Source organism: Centroberyx gerrardi, chromosome 6 (genome assembly GCF_048128805.1).
Source record: "Centroberyx gerrardi isolate f3 chromosome 6, fCenGer3.hap1.cur.20231027, whole genome shotgun sequence".
In the NCBI taxonomy this organism is placed as follows: Eukaryota; Metazoa; Chordata; class Actinopteri; order Beryciformes; family Berycidae; genus Centroberyx; species Centroberyx gerrardi.
In genome coordinates, this window is record NC_136002.1 from 20737044 (window position 1) to 20760308 (window position 23265).

A 23265-nucleotide genomic window follows, 5' to 3' on the forward strand; every position below is an offset into this window, starting at 1 on the left:
GAGGTTTACAGAGGATGACAGCATGGCCTCCAGCTTAGTCACAGACTTTTTATACGCTTTTATAAGGAGAAAATGGAAAACAGGATTTTTCTTTTGCGACTAGCAACCCAACTCCCACCCAGTCAATAAGCTCTCTCAATATGGTTGCAATTAGGAACAGTTTGGTATCGGCTCCCCGTAACTCTTAATGATGGCAAGTTGGCTAACGTTCCAGATCGTTCCCAACAGTAGCGTGGCAGTTTGGCCATGAATATGAAGTATTGAGTCTCTTCTTAATGCTCTTGACTTTTTGTTTCATTTTTGATTACATCACTTAAAGGAAAAATCCACACTAAAACATTTTAGCAGTCAAAAAAAATACAGCTGTTGCCAATGTACATTGCATTTCTGGGCTCTTTTTGTTGTTTGGTGGTGTGTTTTTCTTATTCATGTGGATAACTGGCCAAACTTAGACAACATCACGTCATGTCAATCTGTCCAGAGAATGGAGTTTGATAGCAGAAGAAAATTTTAAACTCTTTAAACCGTCAACAGTAACATGAGGTTTTGGTGTCAGTCCCTCAGAATCAAAGAGCAAGGGCTTCTTTCTAAACCTCATTTTTTACCAATGTTCAACAATCATACAGGAAGAAATCCATCAAAGAAGGCAGAGACACCAATTTCTCCACCGACAGTCACCTCAATAAACCGTAATACAATGCAGCCACAAGACATGCTGTGTTTTGAGGCAGGGGCACGACTCTCACTTTTCCTCGACTGGGAAAAAAAAGCTTGCTCTCTTGCTCTCACTATGCTATTGCTATCAGTCTCGCTCTCTCCACCTACACGTATAACCCACAGCTGAATGCAACAAGTTCCTGCCCGTTCTCTGGGGCTTGTCAAAAGTCGAGGCAGGTTAAGGGAAAGTGTGTATATCAAAGAAGTAAATTACAACACTTCCGCACCAAATAACTTCTGGAGTGCATCGAACATCACAGATTGATGATGTGAGAGTATCCGAGGGTGGATTGTTCCTTTAACCTTTCTCCTCTCCTTCCAGCGGGCAGAAGCGGCTCAGAGGGAGGCGGAGTCACTGAGAGAGCAGCTGTCCATGACTAACCAATCCCTGCAGCTCGCCAGCCAGATCCAGGCCGACCCCGACACGGTAACACATTCCACTGGTTCACTGATTGACTGGATGGCCGATAAACATGCATTGATTGACTGAGGATCAGCTTTGCTTTTTTTTGCCAGGTGCTAGAGGTGATAGGTTGATTAAAGCTCGATTTATTGATCACTGCTCTCATTGATCTTTAAGGTCAGGCATTGGAGTTGCCAATAATGTATTGATTGATTGGTTGACTACTGTTTGTATGTCCCGGGGCAAGTTGTCGAGGTGGCAATAGGTGATTGGCTCATTGATTAACTATATTGATTTATTTAACATGTAGTAACAGGCAGGGGTGGAGATTGGTTAACTGATAGACTGACTGCCACATAGAAGTATCAGTTTTATTGATCTCCTGGTGGTGGATGGTTGTGATTGATTGATTGATTACCCCTGATTATTGGTCTATAGGAGCAGGCCTTTGACATGATGAATGATACATTGATCAGCTTCCTTATGTCTGGCAGTGGACATAGTGATTTCTGTATTGATTAACTGAATTGATTTCTGAAAGCAGGAGTTGGCAGTTGAGATGGTGACTGGCTTGACAACTACTTGTATAGCTGAATGGACCCTATAGGAGCAGACAGTGTAGCTGTTGATTTGCTCACAGGTTAAACTACTATCCTGTTTGGCATATAGGAGCAGGCGGTGGAGGTGGTGTCCCGCACCAGTCTGGAGGCGGAGCTAGGGGCCAAAGAGAGGGAGACCGCCCAGCTGGTGGAGGACGTCCAGAGACTGCAGGCCAGCCTGACCAAACTCCGAGAGACCACCAGCTCCCAGATCACCCAGCTGGAGCAGCAGCTCAGCACCAAGACTGCCACTCTCAAGGTAACGGGGCTAACAGAACATACAGCCATTCACACAAACAGGGATTTTGTTTTCAAGGATTTCAGTTATTTTGGACACTTACGGCCATGAATTTCTAATGGGACTGGTTTTCCTGCTTTTTTCCTGTTTTCTTGTGTTCCTGGTCACACAGGCAAGCATAAACACACTCACTTACTATATCCTGTTACACAGTTAGACTGAAGTCACTGGAATCATCCTGGGATCAATGACTGCTTTTATTTTCACAAATTATCATTTAATTTATTATCACTTCATTTAATTTCTCTGTCATCCATAGGAACTGGAGGAGAAACTGCAGAAGCAGGCTGACTATGAGGAGGTGAAGAAGGAGTTGAGGTGAGGAGCACAGGCCGAGATATGTGTGCGTGTGTGTGTGTGTATGTGTGTGTGCGCGCACATCCAGCATAGATCTATTTATTGTATGCGTTTGATGTCTTAACCATGTTAAACAAGATGCGTGTCTCCATTTAAGATCTCTAACTCAATTGAGTGCACTTATGAATGTAAAGCACGCGTGTGTGTGTGTGTCCCAACCCCCCCTACCTCCCCCCTCTCCTTTCTTTGTCCTTAAACAGACAGAAATAGAAAGGCAGCATGCTAAACCTTGCTGTCCATGTGTGTGTGTGTGTGTGCGTGTGTGTGTGTGTTTAGACTTCATGTGGATGAAATGTTTCTCTCTCTCTCCTCAGTATCCTCAAGTCTATGGAGTTTGGGCCTTCAGACTCAGTGCAGGTAATGGCTACAGATAGAATCTCTATAGACGGGTGATATTTAGTGCTATATGACACAAGAAATGTTGAATTAATAGTAGCAATATTAATGCCAACCACTTTAACCAAATGTGCTTATTAAACCATGCAAAGACACTATTCAATACATTCAAAAAGTAATTTAAAAAACATCGTTGTACAGATAGAAAAGTGCAAGTGAACATGTCAAGGGAGGGCCGGGAGCAAAGTTAATTTGAAAAGTCTCATTTTTATTTCTGTTCCATTTCTCCGCCTGTCCCCTCCGTCACTCCGCCAGGACTCATCCAAGCCCCTGGAGGTGCTGCTGCTGGAGAAGAACCGTAGTCTTCAATCCGAGAGCGCCTCTCTGCGCATCGCCAACACTGAGCTGAGTGGTAAGTCTGCCTCCGGTGTACGGCTATATGGCCAGGGTTAATTAACGATGGCCAGACCGGGGTCTGGGTTGGCAAAACCTGAACTCGGACAACAAAAAAGAATGGCCCCGGAAGTTGAGTCCTTCATCCATGGAAGACTACAGGAAGGATGGGCTGCAGGTAAGGCTGTGGAGACAGAGCTATGCAGAGATCGGGTCAAGGTAGTGAATCGAAGTATATGCACATACATTCTTCTCGTTTTCTCTGAGAATACTTCCCTTTTCCAAATGGTTTTTGAGGGTTTGACAGTATTGGAACTTCAATCGTTAGTTAGTAATTAGTTGAATATGCAGAAGAAATACAAACTTCATTTTGATACAAAGAGTTACATGTTGTTGTTTTGAATTCACACACTTCACAGAGGAGAAAGAAAGGTATCTGTGGTGTCTTATTAAGACCCCAGCAGGAGTTCAACCTGAACAGTAGCAGAGTTGCAGTACATAAAAATGAGGACACCATACTCTGCCCTCTACATCAGCACTCCTGCCCTCTACACCAGTGTTTATGGGTTTGAAATGTCATGGCTTTAGGCTTGAATAGTTGAATAGCTTTGAATTGATTAACATTCAAAGTAAGGGGAGCTTACTGTCTAACTCAATCATGTTAAATCTCCGACTGGTTATGCATTAGAATAATATTTCTCCCAGTGCTCAATTGCCTGCTTATCATCAAGATAGTTTCCAGTGGTTTCCAGGTTGAGAAATTATAGTTTATATTTATTTTGGTGAAAGTAAAAATGCAATTACTCTTAACTACTTGGGGAAAGTAGTGACATTAGGCCTTTACTCAGAGTCAACAGAGCTGTACAGTCTCTATTTATGGTGACATGCATCTGTTTTTTTCCATCTGGAAACTTTTTTTTCCTTTTTTTTTTGTTTCTTTTTTTCAAATGAATTTATTGCTCTATTTGTTTTTTTCCTGAATGTGATTTTTAATGAACCAACGACTCTGGTAAAACAACATCTGCAATGGAATGATGCAGTGGCTAGCAACACACTGCAGCAGCATGGAAGAGGACTCACATGATGTATTGGTTATCTATGGACAATCATCATTTGCTCTGTCCAATTACTTCCACTTTGCCTGCCAGAGAGAGACTGAGCCCCGGGCAAAGCTACTCTGCCTGAGCGGTACAGTGTCGATTGTCTTTTTTTTTCTTCCAGGCTGCTTACAAGAAAGGTACAAATCACAAATGCATGGGCATATTGTCTGGGGGGGTTGGCAAAAAACGGAAAGCAAAACATTCATTAATTTGGAAAAGACCTTTGATTAAGATCTCTTTTTCAAGTTTTATTTTTCTCTTTTCGGAAACCCCTTTTTTGTTGACTCCCCCATAATGCATGGTGTGTTTGACCTTTCTTGTAGGGTCAGCCGGGCGGAAAGGGACAGAAGCGTCCACACCCAAGGAGGAGGCCATGCCCAGCGACCCCTCTTCCTCGCCCCCTCCTTCTCTTCCCTCTCTCCCTTCCTCCTCCCATCTCCCCATGTCTCGCACTCATACGGATCCCCTCAACACCACCACCAGCAGCAGCAGCAGCGAAACACACCCTTTCACTCCTACGGGCATTGGACAGGACTTCTACTCCCCTGCCTTTCCTCTGGTGGGCGGTAAGATGGCTCTGAGTTCCCTGCTACAGCGACAGCTGCTCCAGACCTTCTACTCCAAAGCCCTGCAGGAGTCGTCTGGAATCCCAGGTGGGGCGCTGCTGTTCGCCCCCTTCACCCCGACCCTCAGCTCCATCCCTACCTCCACCCCTGGCTCTGGGTCCGCTTCGATCCCTCTGGCGGCCAGCAGCCCCCAGCCGCCTCCAGCCAGCCCAGACATGGCTACCGTTAATGGGAGCAGCACCGCTGGCAGCGCCCCGTCCCCTTCCCCCAGCCACTCTGACGCTACCACCGGCAGTGTTTTGGACGGGGAGGACATGGACACGGCAGAGATCGCCCGGCAGGTGAAAGAGCAGCTGATCAAGCACAACATTGGTCAGCGTGTGTTTGGCCACTACGTGCTGGGACTATCCCAGGGCTCGGTCAGCGAGATCCTGGCCAGGCCCAAACCCTGGAGCAAGCTAACCATCCGGGGGAAGGAGCCCTTCCACAAGATGAGGCAGTTCCTTGCTGATGAGCAGAACATCCTTGCACTGCGCAGCATCCAGGGACGACAGAGAGGTGAGTTTGCGTGTCTTAATGTGCTAGTGTGCGTGTCTGTGTGTATGCGTGTGTGCGTGTGTGTGTATGTGACTGAAGCCCTGCACAGAGCCATCGATTAGCTTGTCAATATGGACTAGCTTTTTATTTTTCTTTCTCCCTCCCAACTCCCATCCTGTGCCACACCTGTGTGTTTTGAGTGAGTTCCTAGTCATGCACTGACCCCAAGAGCCTTTCCTTGCTATCATGGTCAATACAGGAACCTTTCACAGATCAATAGTATTGATTGGTGGGAACTGGGAGGAAGGCAGGGGTACTGTTAACTACGGGTAGATTCGATTAGCCTGGGCCTGCTTTTGTTAACGCATCAGGACATTTCTGATTGAAGGAGGTCTCAGTGGTACATAAACATAGCATAGTCCACCACCTAGACATAGTGTGTGTGAAAAAATGAAGGCTGCGTTTAGTACGGCCCTGTTTGTTAACTTTCAAATCATATATGCCACACATATCTATCTTTGTGGTAGCTCGATGAGTCAATTTACAGAGCACAGTAGGGCACCGAATAGTCTAGCTGTACAAGAAAAACACACAAGTGCTGTAACATAGTGTGTGTTATATTGTTTTTAACAGAGGGCTCAGGCCAGCCCCAGCTTAGCCGAGTGTTTCAGGATGTTCCGAAGCGGAGAGCCCTCTCTGATACAGCTTCGCACACAGGTCTGTCCCCTTCACACACAGAGATTCGAGCACGTTCTGTCTGTGTGGCATGTTTGTGTTGGGGTGCGTTATATCTACATGTGTGCGTGTGTGTGTGTGTGTGTATATGTGTGCGTGTGTGTTGCGTTATTAATTTGCGGGCAGGCATACAGTTATAAATGTGTCTTGAAGGTAACCACATAGTTACAGTGACTTACGTCAAAGGAAAGCCAGCATGTGTATTTAGGGAGTTTATTGGTAGTTGTTATTCTGTGGGGAGCGTTTACTGTACGAGCCCTGTAGCACGTGTGCATGTGTGAACTCCAAAGGGACCAGAGAAATTATGGTGCTCCCTCCAGTCTAGTTGCCTCAAAGCTCAGTGGTGGGAATGTTGTTCTTTGTGCTGTGCAACGTTGTAATTATTTGATGTCCTTATAGCCTCTGTTACTGTTCTTTTTACCTGCTGTGTAGTTGGTTATATCTATCCTTTTATTCTGACAAGGTGTGTCATCTCCTCCCACTCCCTCTTCCTATCTCCCTTCCAGGTAACATTACCGCTCGTGTCCGCACCCCAGAGGCAGGTTCAGACGAGGCCATCAAGTCCATTCTGGAGCAGGCCAAAAGAGAGCTGCAGGTGCAGAAAGCTGGTGAGTCGTTGTTCTCTCAGCTCCAAAAGTGTCAAACTATTGAAGATGATACGTTGTGGCTGTGTGTTTGTCAATGTCTCCTGTGACGGCTCTTTTCCCCTCCCTCAACAGACTTGTCCCATGCTCCCTCCTCATATGGGGGACTGAAAGGAGGTGGTGGTGGAGGCGGAGGAGGAGGCGGAGGGGGCAGCGGTTCAGACGAGGCGATCCGCTCCATCCTAGAGCAAGCTCGCAGAGAGATGGAGGCCCAACAGGCTGCACTGGAGCCCATCCTCAAAGCCTCATCTTCCTCGTCCTCCTCCTCAGCGTCGCTGTCTCATAGGGACCTCCTGGGCTCTCCGCTCACTGCTCCCCTCCCCCCTTACAACCCATTGGCCCTCTCCCTCAAGAAGCCTCCCAGTTCCCTCTTGTCTTCCCCCTCGTCCCCATCTCCAATCCTAGACTTCAGCTCCAGCGTGAAGAGAGAGGGCAGGGCTTCTTCAGGGATGGACATGTCTGTTGACGGTGCTCTCAGGCTGGGCAGGAGCTCTGAGGGGTCGGCCCGCTCCGGAAGCGGCGGAGGAGTGGGTCACTGGAGAGAGCAGTGGTGGAGCAACATGCACACAGACCCCCGTAGAACAATACCCACCCAGTCAGGAGAGGAGAACCACACCCAGGAGGACTCCAAAGAGGTGAGGAGGGGTGGCAAGAAAATGGGGTTTGACTTCATTAGAATGAGATGGGTTTGAGAGAGGTAGAGAAAACAAATCCACTTTACTGTGGGAAAACTAATACTTGTGTGTGTGTGTGTGTGTGTGTGTGTGTGTGTGTGTGTGTATGTGTATGTGTGTGTTTCATCTACCCTTATAAAGTTGTCTGTTTATATGATATTATTATTCTATTTTTAGAAGTTGAGTGTCTGACCCATACTCTGGGTGTGTGTTTCAGGGAATATTGATTGATAGTCTGTCTCGACACAAACCATGGAACAAGTTGAACCAGAGGAGCAGAGAGCCGTACCTCCGCATGCAGCTGTGGCTCAATGGAGACCAGGGACAAAACACACACACCCAGCAAGCACAGAACCAAGGTAAAGAAATAACGCGCACATACACACAACCATACATATATGGATGCATATAACCATGTGCCTTGGGCTAGAGCATTGCTCTGTATGCATGATTATAGCTAGTGGCTAGTTGCTACTGTCAGCCTGTCACTCACCCCCCACCCCCTTCCCCCTTTTTCCCCTCCCACCATTCCCTCCTCCCCTCCTCCTCCCACCATCCCCCCATCCCCAGTGCTGTGGCAGTGTCAGCCAGCAAGCTGCTGGTTTGTCATGTCATAGACAAGCTAGTGTTGCAGCGCCAGATGGCAGTTATGCGTGTGTGTGTGTGTGTGTGTGTGTGTGTGCATGTGTGTGTCTCTCTTTCTCTCTGGGGGTGTAAACAGCAGCTAATGTACACTGACAGCTCCTCATGACTGCTCTCTTCCAGCCTGCTGAGCTGCACAACAGTACTACACAGACAGAGACAGGGAGATGAAGGAATAGGAGGAGGAAGCCAAAAAAGCTTCAAAGTGAAAACTTAAGCACCTTCGCTGTTTGTTTAATAGGAATTGAATTAGTTGATGTAATATGAGCAGTACGATTGAAGCCCCTCCCAAACCCAGCAGGGAGAGGAAATGGAACTTGGTTTGTATACCTAGCAGCGTGTTTACTAACATGTTTGATGTTTCTTACCCCGTCCTTTTCTCCTCTAGCAGAGGGTACTCCCAAGACGTCAGCAAGCTGCAGCCCCGCTCCAGAATCGCCCCTCAGTTCAGCAGAGGAGTCAGTCAACGGTCTAGCAGTGGATCCACTCGCTCCTCAGTCCTCCAGTCTCAAAGCTCCCTCTGAAGAGCCCTCAGGTGGGGAGTCCCAGCCCGGCACCCCCCTACCTCTTCCTGGTCCCCACTCGGGCCTCAGCATTCAGGAGATGGTGGCCATGTCCCCAGAGCTAGACACTTATGTCATCACCAAGAAGGTTAAGGAGGTGCTGACTGACAACAACCTTGGTGAGGAATACAGATTTTATATTCCCTTTCTCCTGTTGAATTCTGCTCTCCTGCTGTTTTTTTGGTTCCCGCTCTGTACATTTCTCTTTGTCTTTCTCTCTTCCCTTCCCTCCTTGTTGATGCACTGTACCTTTGGCAATTATTCAGTTGTTGAATCAGTGCTCTGGACTGACCTTTTCACCGCTCCTCTCTCTCCTACCCAGGCCAGCGTCTGTTTGGGGAGAGTATCCTGGGTCTGACTCAGGGTTCTGTCTCAGACCTGCTGGCCAGGCCCAAACCCTGGCACAAGCTCAGCCTGAAGGGCAGGGAGCCCTTCGTCCGCATGCAGCTCTGGCTCCAGGACCCACACAGTGTGGAGAAACTCATGGACATGAAACGCCTGGAGAAGAAAGGTGTGTAGTAAAAGCTCAACGAGCAAAAAAAAAAACGTACACTCTGTATAGAGCAACATGCCTTGAGAATAAACAAACAGGAGATTGAGGCAAAAACCTCCATGTTATGTGTTCATGCATGCATCCATGTTATAACTACATGCACGTAAAAACACAAGAAGAAGCCTTTGAATTGCACATGCACGTCTGCACACACAATATCCTTTGTGCAGGACAGCAGAGCATGTTGTGCAGATCACAGTCATCTTGGTGTGATGTCAGTACCAATCAGGACTACAGACATCACATACTGTATTAGATGTGACAGCTAGGGGGCTGCCAGGGGCCTGCTTACTCACAGCCATCAGCACTCCTCTTCATCATCTTCATCATCATCATAATCATCAGTGTCTATAAGCATGTATTTTTATTCGTTCGTTAGCCACTAGCCCTCCACACTCTCTATCACTCTCTAGTTATTTACTTCTGTTTGCATGATGTGTGTTTAAGAAGCAGCAAAGCCAGGAGGCATCAACTTCCCAGCTGCCTCAGAGTGACCCCTGACCGCCCACTTGAAACTGAAGTCAGAGCAGAGATACAAAACACATATTTCAATCTGCCAATAGGCACGAGCATCCAGGATCAGTTTACCCTCCTGATATCGCAAACTATGCACAAGGGCGAAAAACATAACTGACCTTACACCAGTATCTTGGGGGGGAGGAGGGGTATTCTCCATTCAACTTCATTTTAGTTTATTGACCCTTTAGTAATTTATCCAAAGAGCAATGGGAATAGTCCTGGCCAATAGCAGAGCCCAGAGGAAAGGCATAGACCTAGTCTAGAGTAACCGTATTTGACCTCTCACCCATGTGGTATAATCCTGGGAGGCAGCACACAACTTCCAGAGTGGTCTAACCTTGCTCCGAGGGCTTTCCCCTGCAACACTAATATATCCAGGAGCATGTATTGGGGTTGAGAAAATGTCAACCTCATGCAAAGCTGCCATGAGCTGCTCATTTTCAGCTGTTGGTGCCGGGAGTGAATGGTGCTGATTGTTTGTTATAAAATGGAAGAGATGCTTTCATTGTTAGAATGCCCAAGTGAGGCTATAGCACCACCTAGTGGTTGTTGAAGATGCTTGTAATGAGCCACATTCTGGCAGGATTATTGTTCTGGACACTAACCCTGATATGTAATTGTTATTGCAGGACATCATTGATGTCAGTAACCAATTTTTATGGGATAAGAGAACTAATTTGTCGCACATGTAACTTCCACAATTGACCCTCTGACACACTTTTATTTTTATTATCAATTTTATTTTTTTGGTGTCTTCTAATTGGTGTAGGCCTACTTAACGTCTCGGTAGGCCAAGAGCTGAAGTGCAGGGACGGTGTCTTCATGTTGATGAAAGTACAGACGTTTCCTGCTATAGAATGTCAGTACAATTGCAAAAAATCCTGGTATAACTGTTCAGACTACTCAGACTAGTTTTACCTGACACAAGTTTTGCAGGTCAAATAATTGTAGGTGAAAGAGGCCGGTATCTTCACTAATGACAGCGTGCACAGTCAGTAAAAGTTACTAACATGGGAGATTCTGACAGTAACAAAATCACAGACATGCTCCGGTTATGATTACATTACTCTGCCTCCTCCTGTTAAACTAATCCTTTCCAAAAACAGTTTCAGAACATGTTTGCCCCTCTCTTGTATGAGGGGTATTGTATGTAAATTGATTTTTTTTTTATTTTGACCCCCGTTATTGCAATATTTCATATGCATTTCTCATATTTGTACACATAAGCTATTTTCTGAAGCGCTGACTTTGCCTTCTTGTTTTTGTGCCACTCCTTAGCTTACATGAAGAGGCGGCTGAGCTCCTTGAGTGATGGCCATTCTGTGGACACTGGCTTAGTGGGGCCAGATTTCCACCAGGGCTCCCAGAGTCCTGGACAGCAGCATCTGAAGAAGCCCAGGGTGGTGCTGGGCCCCGAGGAGAAGGAGGCCCTGAAAAGGGCCTACCAGCAGAAGCCCTATCCCTCCCCTAAGACCATTGAGGAGCTGGCCTCCCAGCTCAACCTGAAGACCAGCACTGTCATCAACTGGTTCCATAACTACAGGTCAGCATGGGGCGAAGTAATAGGGGAAGTCATGTGGTTGCGTACAAAGTGCAGTGAAAAAAGACTTCTATTGACACTATTCTTCATAGGGGATTTGCTATATAATTGAATTTGAGTTAACGGAATTAAACATGACAGGCATTCCATTTCTATATAAAAAGTATTTCTTTTTGTTGTGTATAATTGAGTTTCTAGTGTTTTATTGAAACTCATTTGTTGGTTATAGTTTATAACCTTATCTATTTAAAAAATGACTGCTCTAGAAAAGTTAATGCAGTTAATTATTCTGACAAATTGTTTTGTATTTTGAGAATGAGAATGAATTATCTCAGGAATGATGCAACCAGCAAGAGCTCTAGTCGTCACCCGGTTGCCCATAAATTGACTACTGTGTTGACTAACATTTCATGAAGACTATACTGTATTAGTGATTTGTAAATTAATACTATCTCTAGACTGTTTCCTGGTACATTATTTTGAAATCAATTCAGCTTAATATGTATGGAAGAGGATTAGGGCCACGTGAAAAATTTTAATTCTGAGATTAATTTTAGAACTCGGACAAAGTCAGAATTATTCTTAGCATTAAGCTCAGAATTCTGATTTAAGAATTCTCAGAATTCTGAGATTAATGTCAGAACTCAAATATTTTTTTAATGTGGCCCTAATCCTCTTTGTGTAGTCTCACTAACCCCATGTGCCTCCCCCTAGGTCACGTATCCGGCGAGAGCTCTTCATAGAGGAGATCCAGGCAGCTGGAGGGGTAGGGCCTGGTAGTGAGGGGGGCTCCCCTTCCCTCCGTGGGTCCAAATCAGGAGAGGGGGACAGCTGCGACGGGACAGAATCTGATGGCACAGTGGAGACACGCCAGGGACTGTCCACTGGCCTGGAGGAGCACAGAGGAGGATATAAAGACCAAGACATGGAGGCCGAGTCCGAGGCAGGGGGCTCTAATAATTCCCCTGCCCAGATAGACTGCTCAGCCGGGCCAGGCTCCAGCTGTGGGCTCTTCAGCCTCACAGAGGCATCCTCCAGTGGCTCTGCCCCTAGTAATAACATCCCAGCCTCTGGCCCTGCCAGAAACCCCAGGGACAACAATCTGCGCAAGAAGAAAGCAGCCAATCTCAATAACATCATCCACAGGCTGGAGAAGGCTGCTAGCAAAGAGGATCCCTCAGAGTGGGAGTTCTAGCTCCCTCTGACCATCCTTCCATCCCTCTCGTCTCATAACCTCACAACCTCTAACCTTGGACCCCTCCTGCTCTGTTCCAGTTGGAGAGTGGACGCAGCCAAAGTCAAGCTCAGCAGCCATTTTTATTACATAGAAGCTTTCCCAAAAGAGGAAAGAAACAAAGAGTGGTTGGCAAAACCCATAAAAAGAAGATATACTGAATTCATAGAAGAACAAAATAAGAGAACTAAAGTGTCTCTTTTTTTTTTTTTTTTTTTTCTTTTTTTTTACCGAGTTTTGTTTTTGTACTGAGAAAAGCACTTAGCCGTCCTGCTGGCCTCTGGCCCTGCTGTACCTCCCCTATCACCAGCCACTGGTGCACCAGACTGGTTAGTCCTGAGCTGGGGTCTGACCCACAGCTGGGGTTGAAACCTGGACTCAGTAACACAGGCAAGGCCTGACACAGCAGCTGTCACAGTGATAGACACTGATAGATGATAGGTAGAGACAGGAACTCTCTTACAAGAACTCTCACTTTCTTAAAGGAGATTTTTTTCCGCTCTTCTTCTCACCTCCCAAGTGTCCACAAACCTCCCCTCACTCAGTGAGACGCCTCATTTTTCACACTGTAGAGTGACTGTTACAAACCCTTTGCCTTTTTCACTCACTGCGTGCGTGTGTGTGCGCGTTTGTATGTTCGGGGTTGTGTCAGTGTGCACGTGTGTGTATACACACCCAAACGGGGATGTGTGTGTTCTCTTCTCAATGGCAGCATGATTTTTTTTAATCTCACTCCTACACTCTTAAGAGGGTAGTTGAAAGCCTGTCGGCCATGCTGCCATGGTTACTGATGTAAGAAAGATGAACTTTGACCTGTTGTGTCCCGTATCCTGTCCTGCTGACAGCCATGTGATGGCCAGAAGGATCTCTAATTCCTCACAAACACGCGCACTCATCTGAAGAGGAAGGAAGGAAGGAACCCTCTTTTTGTCTCCTCAAGCCCTTCTTTTAAGGATGAAGGATGATCTCTTTTTTTGATATTGCAATTTGGTTGCCAATAAGAGATTGCACAGTCTATTGACTCTAAAGAGTACAAAATAGGGAATTTTAGGAAGCATTTTTAATTAGTACAAAATAAGAACAGAAAATAAGAGAATAACAAGAAAATAACAAAAAAAAAAAAGAACACAGAATGGAATAATGTTGCGTTGTTGAAATACGATACAATGAATTCACGTAGTACTGTAGCTGTCTGACATGGTGATGATACTATACATGTCTGTTGTTGTTTTGGGTTGTGCACAGCACAGCTGTACCTGGCATTGGACCTGCTGGGTCTGTGTCTGCACCACCAACAAATTTTCTCTGTTCACAACACACATCTTTTATAGGCCAAATCAGGAAGAGTGTGTGTGTGTGTGTGTGTATCTATGTCTGTTTGTTTGTGTCTGCGTGTTCGAGTGTGTGTCCTGTGTGCATTTGTATTTGCCTGCGTGTGAGTCTGGGTCGAGGTCAATTCACTTGGAATTAAATTTAGGAAGTAGATTCGCAACTGTAATGAATTTCTTAAATGAAAAATGGCCTGTTTTAGCAAATGGATTGCGATGTACACGATTTCTGTACATTTTTAATTGAAAGGCCATGAAAGTGAATTCACCCCAACCCTAGTGTGAGTAGTTGCCACTCTCCTCCAGTCTATCCTGTATCCAGGGATGTAAGTCTTTTGCATTGAATTCTACTGTATACACTACAAATTATAAGGCATATCACCTCCTTCCTCTCCCACACAAGCCCTCAGTGCCTGTCAGCCCACTGCCTCCCCTTTGTGTGTGTGCGTGTGTGCGTGCGCGCGCATGTCTGACGATACATGCGCGTGCAGAAGTGTGCGATTGAGGAGTGTTCAGTGTTTCCAATGAGTGGGGTCATATTTCGTATCTACTTGCACACACTACTAGTGCACAACTGACACCCTTCTTTAAGCTGTTTGATGCGTTACCATTACATTAATCTTCTCACAAAGTAGTGTAATACTATGATTTACTGTAGCTTGGTTTTATTGCTATTTTGCATTTATAGTTTGGTTTTTATTCTGCTTATTTATAGGTGCTGTATTTTTCATTTAATGTCTTATCATTTGAGTTGTCTATTTTGTAAGGGATTATACTGTTCCTGAGGGCAAGTAACATTTTTATTAGACGTATAGACTGCCGGCAGTATTGGTTAATATTTACAAAGATGTACTAGTTCTCATTTGTTTGTATATTCATGAATCCTAAAGTTTAGTGTCATTTCAATAGCTTTGAAAAATGTGTTTGCTACAGTTCATGCTCCCAGAGGCATAAAGCTTTTACCACAACAATTATGCTCTTAAATTGCTAGCTAGAGAATCAAAGGACATATCAAGATCACTGAATATCTGATAGCATATCTCTCATCCTGTTTTCCATGCTCCAATAATGTGTTTTTGGCTGTTTCTTGGGCAAGCCCAACACTAACGCTCAGCAGGACATGCAGCTTTCTTAAGATGGAGTTCGCCCACACAATAATCACATTAACATCATTAACAGGTCCAAGTGTGTACATTATGTCAAAAAGGTCAAATGAAATTACCTAAACTTGAGAACACAAGTTGACTTGAAAGAGGCCATATCTGCCAAATTGAGATTAGAGAAGTATACCAGCTAGCAGGTGTGCTATGCCAGATCGAACAGAGATAGCCAGTCTATGATTATGCATTATCTATATAGCAGTCCATAACAAAGCACTTATTAGGATCTTTATTGAAGACTTACCTAGGACAGGGTCTGTAAACATTACACTAGAGTACGCTCCCGGGATCCTGGGAAATGTATGCCTTTTAAAAATGGTTCTGAACCAAGCACAGGCTCTTATCCGCATCCTAACACTAAAAATAAAACAAAATGGCTGTACCCATATTTTCTATGCTATATCTTCTTATCCAGCAGCCCCCCAGTCAGGATATTTCTAGGCATTGCCACAGATAACTGTATGACAGAAAGGGTCATCATATAGTCCTCCACAGAGTTTTTAGATATTTTGAGTAACCATCTGTATTGGTTTCTATCCTAAATCTCCTCAGTTCATCCTTAAGCCCCAGTAGTAATTCCCCTCTCCTGAATTTGCGTCCAGATATATTGGCAACGTATTAAAAGGTAAAATACATTAGTTAAATTGGATTTTCTAATGTACTTCGTTGTAAAATTCCTCCACCAAGCTTCACTATTCCTGTTGACGACGGATGTAAAACATCCGTCGTCTGCAGAGTATTATCTTTTGGACTGCATGGACCGGACAACCAGTGTGTTTTATGGTGATTAATAGCTACTGTAGAGTATAAGCACTTAACCCATTACCCATTTTATAGCCAGATTCATCAACTCGCCTAGACCATGTGAGATCATCAGATTTGTGCCTTCAACTGCCAAGCAGGGCACCAAACTAGTGATGTCATTAGAAGTAGACTTTAAATTAAAACATCTTATTCATTCTGTTGCGTTTTTTCACCTGGTTTGTTCGTATCTATCCCACATTTAGATCTTTGTCCAAATTTATTTCTCACACCCCTCATGATGGTACTTAAAAGCCGACTTTTCTCAACTCAGCGCTCTAAGAGTGAGTTGTATAATTGCTGGAGTACAGTGAAACAGTAAAGGAGAAAAAGGGGTGCAGAAATCTGTACTATTCTTATGACTGACCTGCAGACATGTTTGGTCGGGGTCTTAATTCAGTCAGTTCTCTCAGTTGTTTCCCACAATGCATTTCTTATGTCGTACGTACCTAACTAGCAGCGAAAGGCCAGAGCATTGAATGAAGGAGGAAGCATGCAGACACAGCGTACACTGTAATAACACTGAATTTATTCATAGGGCATTTTGTATTTTTCTGTTTGCGTCAGGTTTGCTGTGACATTAATGGCACTACAGATATTGATTTGGTTGTGTGCCAATTATAACGGTTATCTGGAAAAGAGACCTGTAAATACAGTCGATCAAGTAGCTATTGATTCAATATTGTCACAGTATGCTTTGCTTTTGTTTGAAGGCAGGAGGAGGAGAAGGGACGATTCAGGACTTTTCCATGATCCACAGATATTTTTCTACAAATTTAAATCAGATGATTCTATACACTGTTGAATAACATTGTAAAGGTGTAACAGATGCTGTATATCATATCATGTTTTCTGAAGTTGTAAAGCTTTACTGTATGATCTGTTGAAGTAGTGGTTATTCATTTGACATGTTAGTTGTAATGGAAGCCCGAACAGCAGCACTGGTCACCATATTCAGGAAAAAAAAAAGAAAAACCTCAGATGTTTTTGTAATACTTTTAGAATATATCTTATGAAGTGGGTTTTGTAAGGAAACACTTTCCGAATCAATGGTGCTGTATGCATAGCACACTCAGTAATACATACACACATAATACAGCACAATACACTCATTCTTTAATTGCCCCCCCCCCCCTAGTTTTTTGTTTGCTCACCTCTCATTGGCTACAGCTAATTGTAAGTCTTAAACCATTTCCTCTTATCCCTTCAGTTGTTCTGTTATGCTTAACTATATGATGAGATCCACAGATCAAATCTTTACTGATAAAAATAAAAATTTCAGTGAATAGTTAGATTTAAAGAGGAAGCAAAAAGCCAAATAGTGAAGTAGTTATCCACTTCTGTTGAAAGGTTGCTGACAGTTTTACTTATGTTGCTACCTAGCGTCGCCGCTTCAGTTCATCCATAGCTTAAACCACAGTGTAGTCTGACAACCAAATGACTTGGGGTGACCTTTGCCCCCTTGGAAAGCTTTAAGATGCTTGTTGAGGCTTTAGCAAGTTCAGAGTGTTTTTAGATGAGTTCCAACCCGTCATCAACAATGTGGAAGTAATAATTCTCATAACTTCTCCCACTGCTTTTTTGTGAGTGTGTGTGTGTGTGTGCGTATGTGTGTGTTGTAGTACAAAAGGCTGCATGACTGTAAAGGGATGGTTAAGATGTTTTTGAAAGTCGTTTCCCTAGCACTTCTGTCACTCCTGAGATACTTCTCTCCTTGGGGTCTCCCTCTTTCATTTTCCTTATGTATCATTGTTTCTTTATCTTTCTATTTACTAAACGTATCATGTTGTTTGTTCTCAGCACTGTAAAACAGTCCCTTCTACAACATTGAAAAGCAATATCACTGTATGAAACGTTCACAATGTATTTGTTATGATTGACATTTGATTCATCATCATTATTATTCACATGCACCCTAGGTGTGATAATTGAAGTAAATCTCTTTTATACAAATACTAATAGTGTGCTGTGGTACATTTATTTTTTGCCTTGTCAAGAATGTTGAACATGTTTGTTGGAAATATGGTCCTAAATGTATTTTAAGAGAAAAAGACAAATGTTTTCTGTTAAACACATGGATGGTACTGTAAGAAGTATTCTCAGAGAAAGAGATCAGTCAAGCTTGGTAGAAACAGAAATGTAAGTCAGAGTGAGGCATCTTTCAAGGGTTTCGGTGATGTTTTGGATATTGGACTGCTTCTGCTGTTCACAACTGTCACAGGTGAGCTATTGAGGAGAACTGTACATAAAACATCAAGAAAAACTATGAATAACACAAATATCTGTTGAGAAATGGTACCATGATGCATTACGATTGTGTGAACTGGGACTGGTGTATTTAATGTACCTCTGCCCTCCCCCCTGATAGGCCGCTATGCAGAGCTGCAGGTCGAGTTCTCCGCTGCCGTGCGGACCAGTGCGGAGCAGAAAGAGCTGATCCTGAAGCTGGAGCACGACCTGAGCACCATCCAGTCCATGTCCTCCCTGCCGCGCCCCGACGCAGAGGGGTCAGACCTCAGCAACATGGATAACATCCCCGAACCTATCAAAGAGGCCACTGCCATGTTTACTGGTAGGTCCCCGGACAAGGCAGAGGCGTGTGTGTGTGTGTGTGTGTGTGTGTAGAGTTAGATGGCATGTGTATATGTAAATGGTCCCACATTATTCAGTTTTGCTAATTTTGTTTTCAAATGTACTGTGGGTCGGGATAAGAGAGATAATGTTCTTCATGATGTTTTGCAAATTAATGTAGTAGGTGAAATTAGTATATATTGAATGAATTTGAAGACTCACTGGCAGAACAGTCACAAAACTGGAGCCTGATTGGCCGAAAAGACCAGCTCCTCTAATTCAAATGAGGTAAACCTGCTGAGTGGAGGCTTTCCAGTGGGCTTGTCAGTTCAAATGCTGTAAACTGGCCTGACTGGAAGGATTTTAGTAGTGGTTATGTGAGAAGAGCCAGTCAAGACCAAGTCCAGTTGGGATGCGTTGACTGGAGTTAAACTGCCAGTAAATTGCAATAACCCTCTGGAGACGCAATTACCATGTAAAATAACAAACAAGTCATTTTTCGCTTTCTGGAAAAATGCTCTCTTTGACAATCTCTTTGTTGACATTCTGGATGTATTTTCAGTAAAATTCTGAGTTTCTACATCCATTTTGTCTTTAAGGGCCTCTGAGCAGACGTATAGTACATTGAATTGATTTTATGGTAAGATACAGTTGTAGCTGAGTTTGTACTGAACAAGAGAGTATCAGCATTAAGGATGTAACATTACTTTTTAAGTGTTAAACAAGTGCCAATTTTAATGTATACCAAAATCGCCAAAATGGGTTTAATTTAACCACCAAAGTCAAATTTGAACAATGTCTACATTAAACGTCTTTGATCATATATGTATTTAAATAGAGGAATAGAGAATTCCTTTGATAGGGCCCCTTTTAAAGTGCTGTTTATCTGCCCCAGGTCCAGGTGTCGCCCCTCAGTCTGAGCTGCCTCAAGGCCAGATGGACTCTCTGCTCTCCATCATCTCCAGCCAAAGGGAGAGGTTCCGTTCCCGCAATCAGGAGTTGGAGGCTGTGAGTCATGGACACACACCCACACACACACACACACACACACACATGCATACACACACACATTCCCTCTGTTCCTCTCCTGGACATTAATTTCTCATCCATTTGTCCTCCTCCCTGTCCCTTCCAGGAGAGTCGTTCCATGCAGCAGACCATGCAGGCGCTGCAGAGTGAGCTGGACAGCCTGAGAGCAGACAACATCAAACTCTACGAGAAAATCAAGTTTCTGCAGAGCTACCCTGGCAGAGTGAGTCAGCTGTGTGTGTGTGTGTGTGTGTGTGTGTGTGTGTGTGTGTGTGTGCATGGTTTACATGAGTGTGTACACTATATGACTGGCTGTGGTTGATTTTCTACGGGTTTCTGATATTGGTTTGGTGGAAACTGAACTCATTAGCCATTTTGAGGACTAGTGAAGTACTGGAAGAGGTCTTTCTGTTGACTCTCCTGATGTCTCCCCCTGTGCTGCAGGCTGGAGGTAGCGATGACACAGTGATGCGTTACTCCTCCCAGTACGAGGAGAGACTGGATCCCTTCGCCTCCTTCAGCAAGAGGGTACGGACCACACACCTGCCCCGCACACATACAAGAGCAAATCAACAGACGTAAAGGAAAAATCCACCCTAAAACCTTAAAAACCTTGCATTTCTAGATCCATTTTGTTGTTTGGTGATTTTTATTATTCCCGCTGATAATTGGCCAAACATAGACAATCTGACATTACGTTAAGATGTTTCCAGCGCAGCTACAATGAGATTGTTTTGGTGTCAGTCCCTCAGAATCAAAGAGAATCACTATTTTGCATTAACCTTCAGCAATCATACAGGGATAAATCGTGGAAGTGGAAGAGATACCAACTTCTCCACCGACAGTAGCCTCAATAGACCATAATGCAATGCAACCAATAATGCAAGACATGTAGTGTTTTGAGTAAGGGGGGGCGACTGACTTTTTCTCGACTGGAAAAACTCTCACTCCACTATCACTATCACTCTTGCCCTCTCCACCTACACGTATAACCCACAGCTGAATTCAATAAGTTCAGGCATTTTCTCTGGGGTTTGTCCAAAGTCATGCTGGGAAATGTAGGCACTGAAGTAGAAGTAGATGAGGCAGGCTGAGGGGAAAGAGAGTACACAAAATACACACAAAATAACTCCTGGAATGCATTGAACGTCACAGATTCATGGTATCTAACAACGTAAGTGTGGATTTTTCCTTTAATAATAATAATAATTTAGAGATACCAACACATTTTTCTGCTGATGTTCATACCCAGTGTTGAAGACGGTGTATTTTTGTTGAGGCTGACTGTGTTTTGTGGCTGTTTACAGGAGCGTCAGCGCCGATACCTGAGCCTCAGCCCCTGGGATAAGGCAACTCTGAGCCTGGTGAGACACACACACACACACACACACACACACACACACACGTACACTTGATGTCGTCAGTGCCACTACTTACCTAATCCTCCTCTTTTGTGCCTTTCAGGGCCGTGTGATTCTATCCAACAAGATGGCCAGGACCATTGCTTTTTTCTACACCCTGTTTCTGCATTGCTTGGTCTTCTTGGTGCGTCTCTTTCAACACCGAGGAGCTTCTGATACACTGTTAATGGTTTCTATGCTGTCGGCTTCGATGAAACACATTTTTAACTGTTGGTGTGATTTTTCAGGTGTTGTACAAGACCGCTTGGAGCGAGAGCATCGGCCGAGACTGCACTGCGTTCTGCGCTAAGAAGTGAGTGTTGCATCCTGGAGCTGACTATAAAGCTCTAAAATGTGTCTAAGTTAATATTTCTGATTTTATGTACGTACAGAATGTGTCATACTGCTTTGATTGATCATGTTAACCATCACATGCAAGTACCCGATGCCAGAGGATTCGCTCTGATCTTCTGTGTCTCTCTTTGACTCCCAGGTACTCTGACCACCTCCACCGTTTCCATGAGAGCGATGACAACCTGTAACCTGCCACAGTGATGTCATCACTTCCCAGTGAGACAGGGCTGGTTTTAAGGTCCAAGCAGCGATATAGGGAGAAACTAATCTGATCTAATGCCCAGAAGGACACCCCACATGTCCTGGATAAGAATTTAAGTTCATTTATTTACACTAAGATGGAGCTTTGCAGTTGTTTTTGCAGTAGGTAATAATCTCCACTAGGGGGCAGTGTAGGACTGTCAACTGTACAAAGGGTTGATCGACTCCAAAATCAGTTCTGATGTTTTTCATTCCCATGTTGCTTGATCTTTAATGCACCGCAATTAGTATAAGTAAGTAAAACTGTAACTTGGGGTTCCCTCTTATACTCTTAGATTAATAATATTGAAAGGCAATCATTTATAGTTATATGTAGGATGTGCTGCTGTAGCACAAATTTATTGAAGTTAAGATTCAGTTTATCTTCTTGTACCAAAGGGACCAACACTCTGGTCTTGTTATATTTTTTTCTGCTATACTGGAATCTAGAATTATTAGGGATTTTGCTAAATGAAGAAATAATTAATATAAGATTAATGGTGATACGGTTAACATAATTTATGCTTGATTGGAGAGTGTACTGTGAAAGCGTTTGCTTATTCTGTAAAGGGGGGTTATTGAGGAATAAATAATCATTATACAAGAGATTATGGTGATGGAACAAAACATACAGTAGTTATCAGGTTGTTTTTCATTCCTCTGAGCTCAGACCTGGGATTGACTCAAATAAGTGTAGTAGTGCATTATTAAAACCTGAAATGTGTTGATCATTCGCTGCACAGACACGACTTCTGCCTTTCATCGGTGCAGAAATCATCTAGTTACTGTTAGTGCTTAGTAAGGAGACCATTTGCTCCTAGCCTGATGGATGAGGCACTATAGGTTTACATCAGCCAGTGTGTTTGCAGCAGTAAATTACACTAATCGTTACTGAGTCTATTAATTCTAAAATCCTTCACGTTATATGATACATTTCCTTGCATGCTTACCTGCTCTATTAATCCTTTTTTGACTGGCATTGCAAATATATTCCAAATAAAGACTATGCAGTAATTTTTTCTCTCTTAATCATTTTTCATTTTAAAATTCTCATTCTGCGATGTATGTATTATTGAATATAATGAAGGGTGGATAAAGAGAAATAATCACTTCTTCAAGGTGTATGGTGGGTTTATAGTAGTGGATGATCTCTGTTCATAAGAATAGGTTCACACTTGGCAGCAAGGAGATTTTAACTATGTTCAATTCAATGTTAACAATGGTCGTAGATTTAATTAAATGTTACAATATCCTCACTGTATCCAGAGTTAAGTCATGATAGTGAGGGGCAATCTGGGCTGATATAATTAAAGCACATGGTGGGGAAAGGTCTGGTTAACGACTGACCCGAGATGAAGAGGACGGGCCTGACTACCGTCTGCACCGAGGAACACATGGAGGGAAAGAATGTGATTATCAGTGTGTTGGGTCTCAGCAGTCCCAGTGATGGCTGGCTACATCTTGGTATGACTGAATTAGACTGCATTATTCATGAGAGGCCTCCCCTTAAAGAGCACCTCAGCTCGCAGCCTCTCAGTTAGCCATTAAAGAGTAACGAGACAGGCAGACCACAGACACACACACACACACACACACACACACACACTTCCTCCTTCAGTTTTTCCCCCTATCCTAAACCCCTTTTGTCCATCAATCAGAGCGGACCTCAAGCTATCTCAGCACAATTACAGCCTCATTCCATCCCCCAGAGATCCATTCACCTTTCACCCCAAAGTTAGATCTAGTACACACACACACACACACACACACCTTTTACCGTTCCTGCCACTGTGCCTCCCGCCATAGCTCCATATTCCCAGTCCCATGCTCCTCCAGCTGCCCATTGACAGCTCCATAAATATTAACAACCTCCATCTGTGGGATAACAAAGGTCTTAAGTGAGTCTAATGGCTTGATGTTATTTTTACTGCACTGGTTGGGTCATTTCAAATGCGCTGGTCCTTGGATGGAG

The 23265-nt window shown here is 44.0% G+C and overlaps 1 protein-coding gene across 4 annotated transcripts in view; it reads left to right on the top strand.

Moving 5' to 3' along the window:
• The window catches only part of cux1b (cut-like homeobox 1b), a 59687-nt gene extending 37788 nt beyond the window's left edge, over positions 1 to 21899 (top strand). Inside the window, exons 10-23 of one of the 4 annotated variants that reach the window (XM_071894208.2) lie at positions 1040 to 1144; positions 1790 to 1978; positions 2277 to 2335; positions 2689 to 2731; positions 3026 to 3122; positions 4527 to 5327; positions 5940 to 6023; positions 6548 to 6649; positions 6761 to 7320; positions 7577 to 7718; positions 8393 to 8683; positions 8887 to 9075; positions 10915 to 11179; positions 11891 to 17658. In XM_071894208.2, the coding sequence (XP_071750309.1) occupies positions 1040 to 1144; positions 1790 to 1978; positions 2277 to 2335; positions 2689 to 2731; positions 3026 to 3122; positions 4527 to 5327; positions 5940 to 6023; positions 6548 to 6649; positions 6761 to 7320; positions 7577 to 7718; positions 8393 to 8683; positions 8887 to 9075; positions 10915 to 11179; positions 11891 to 12371 (3408 nt within the window). In that variant the 3' untranslated portion in view covers positions 12372 to 17658. Of the gene's footprint in view, positions 1 to 1039; positions 1145 to 1789; positions 1979 to 2276; positions 2336 to 2688; positions 2732 to 3025; positions 3123 to 4526; positions 5328 to 5939; positions 6024 to 6547; positions 6650 to 6760; positions 7321 to 7576; positions 7719 to 8389; positions 8684 to 8886; positions 9076 to 10914; positions 11180 to 11890; positions 17659 to 18067; positions 18272 to 19165; positions 19279 to 19405; positions 19523 to 19743; positions 19828 to 20606; positions 20664 to 20763; positions 20845 to 20947; positions 21013 to 21192 lie in introns of those variants that run through there. The other 3 variants (XM_071894207.2, XM_071894209.2, XM_078284382.1) reach the window with 3 other exon arrangements.
• Positions 21900 to 23265: the final 1366 nt, after the last annotated feature.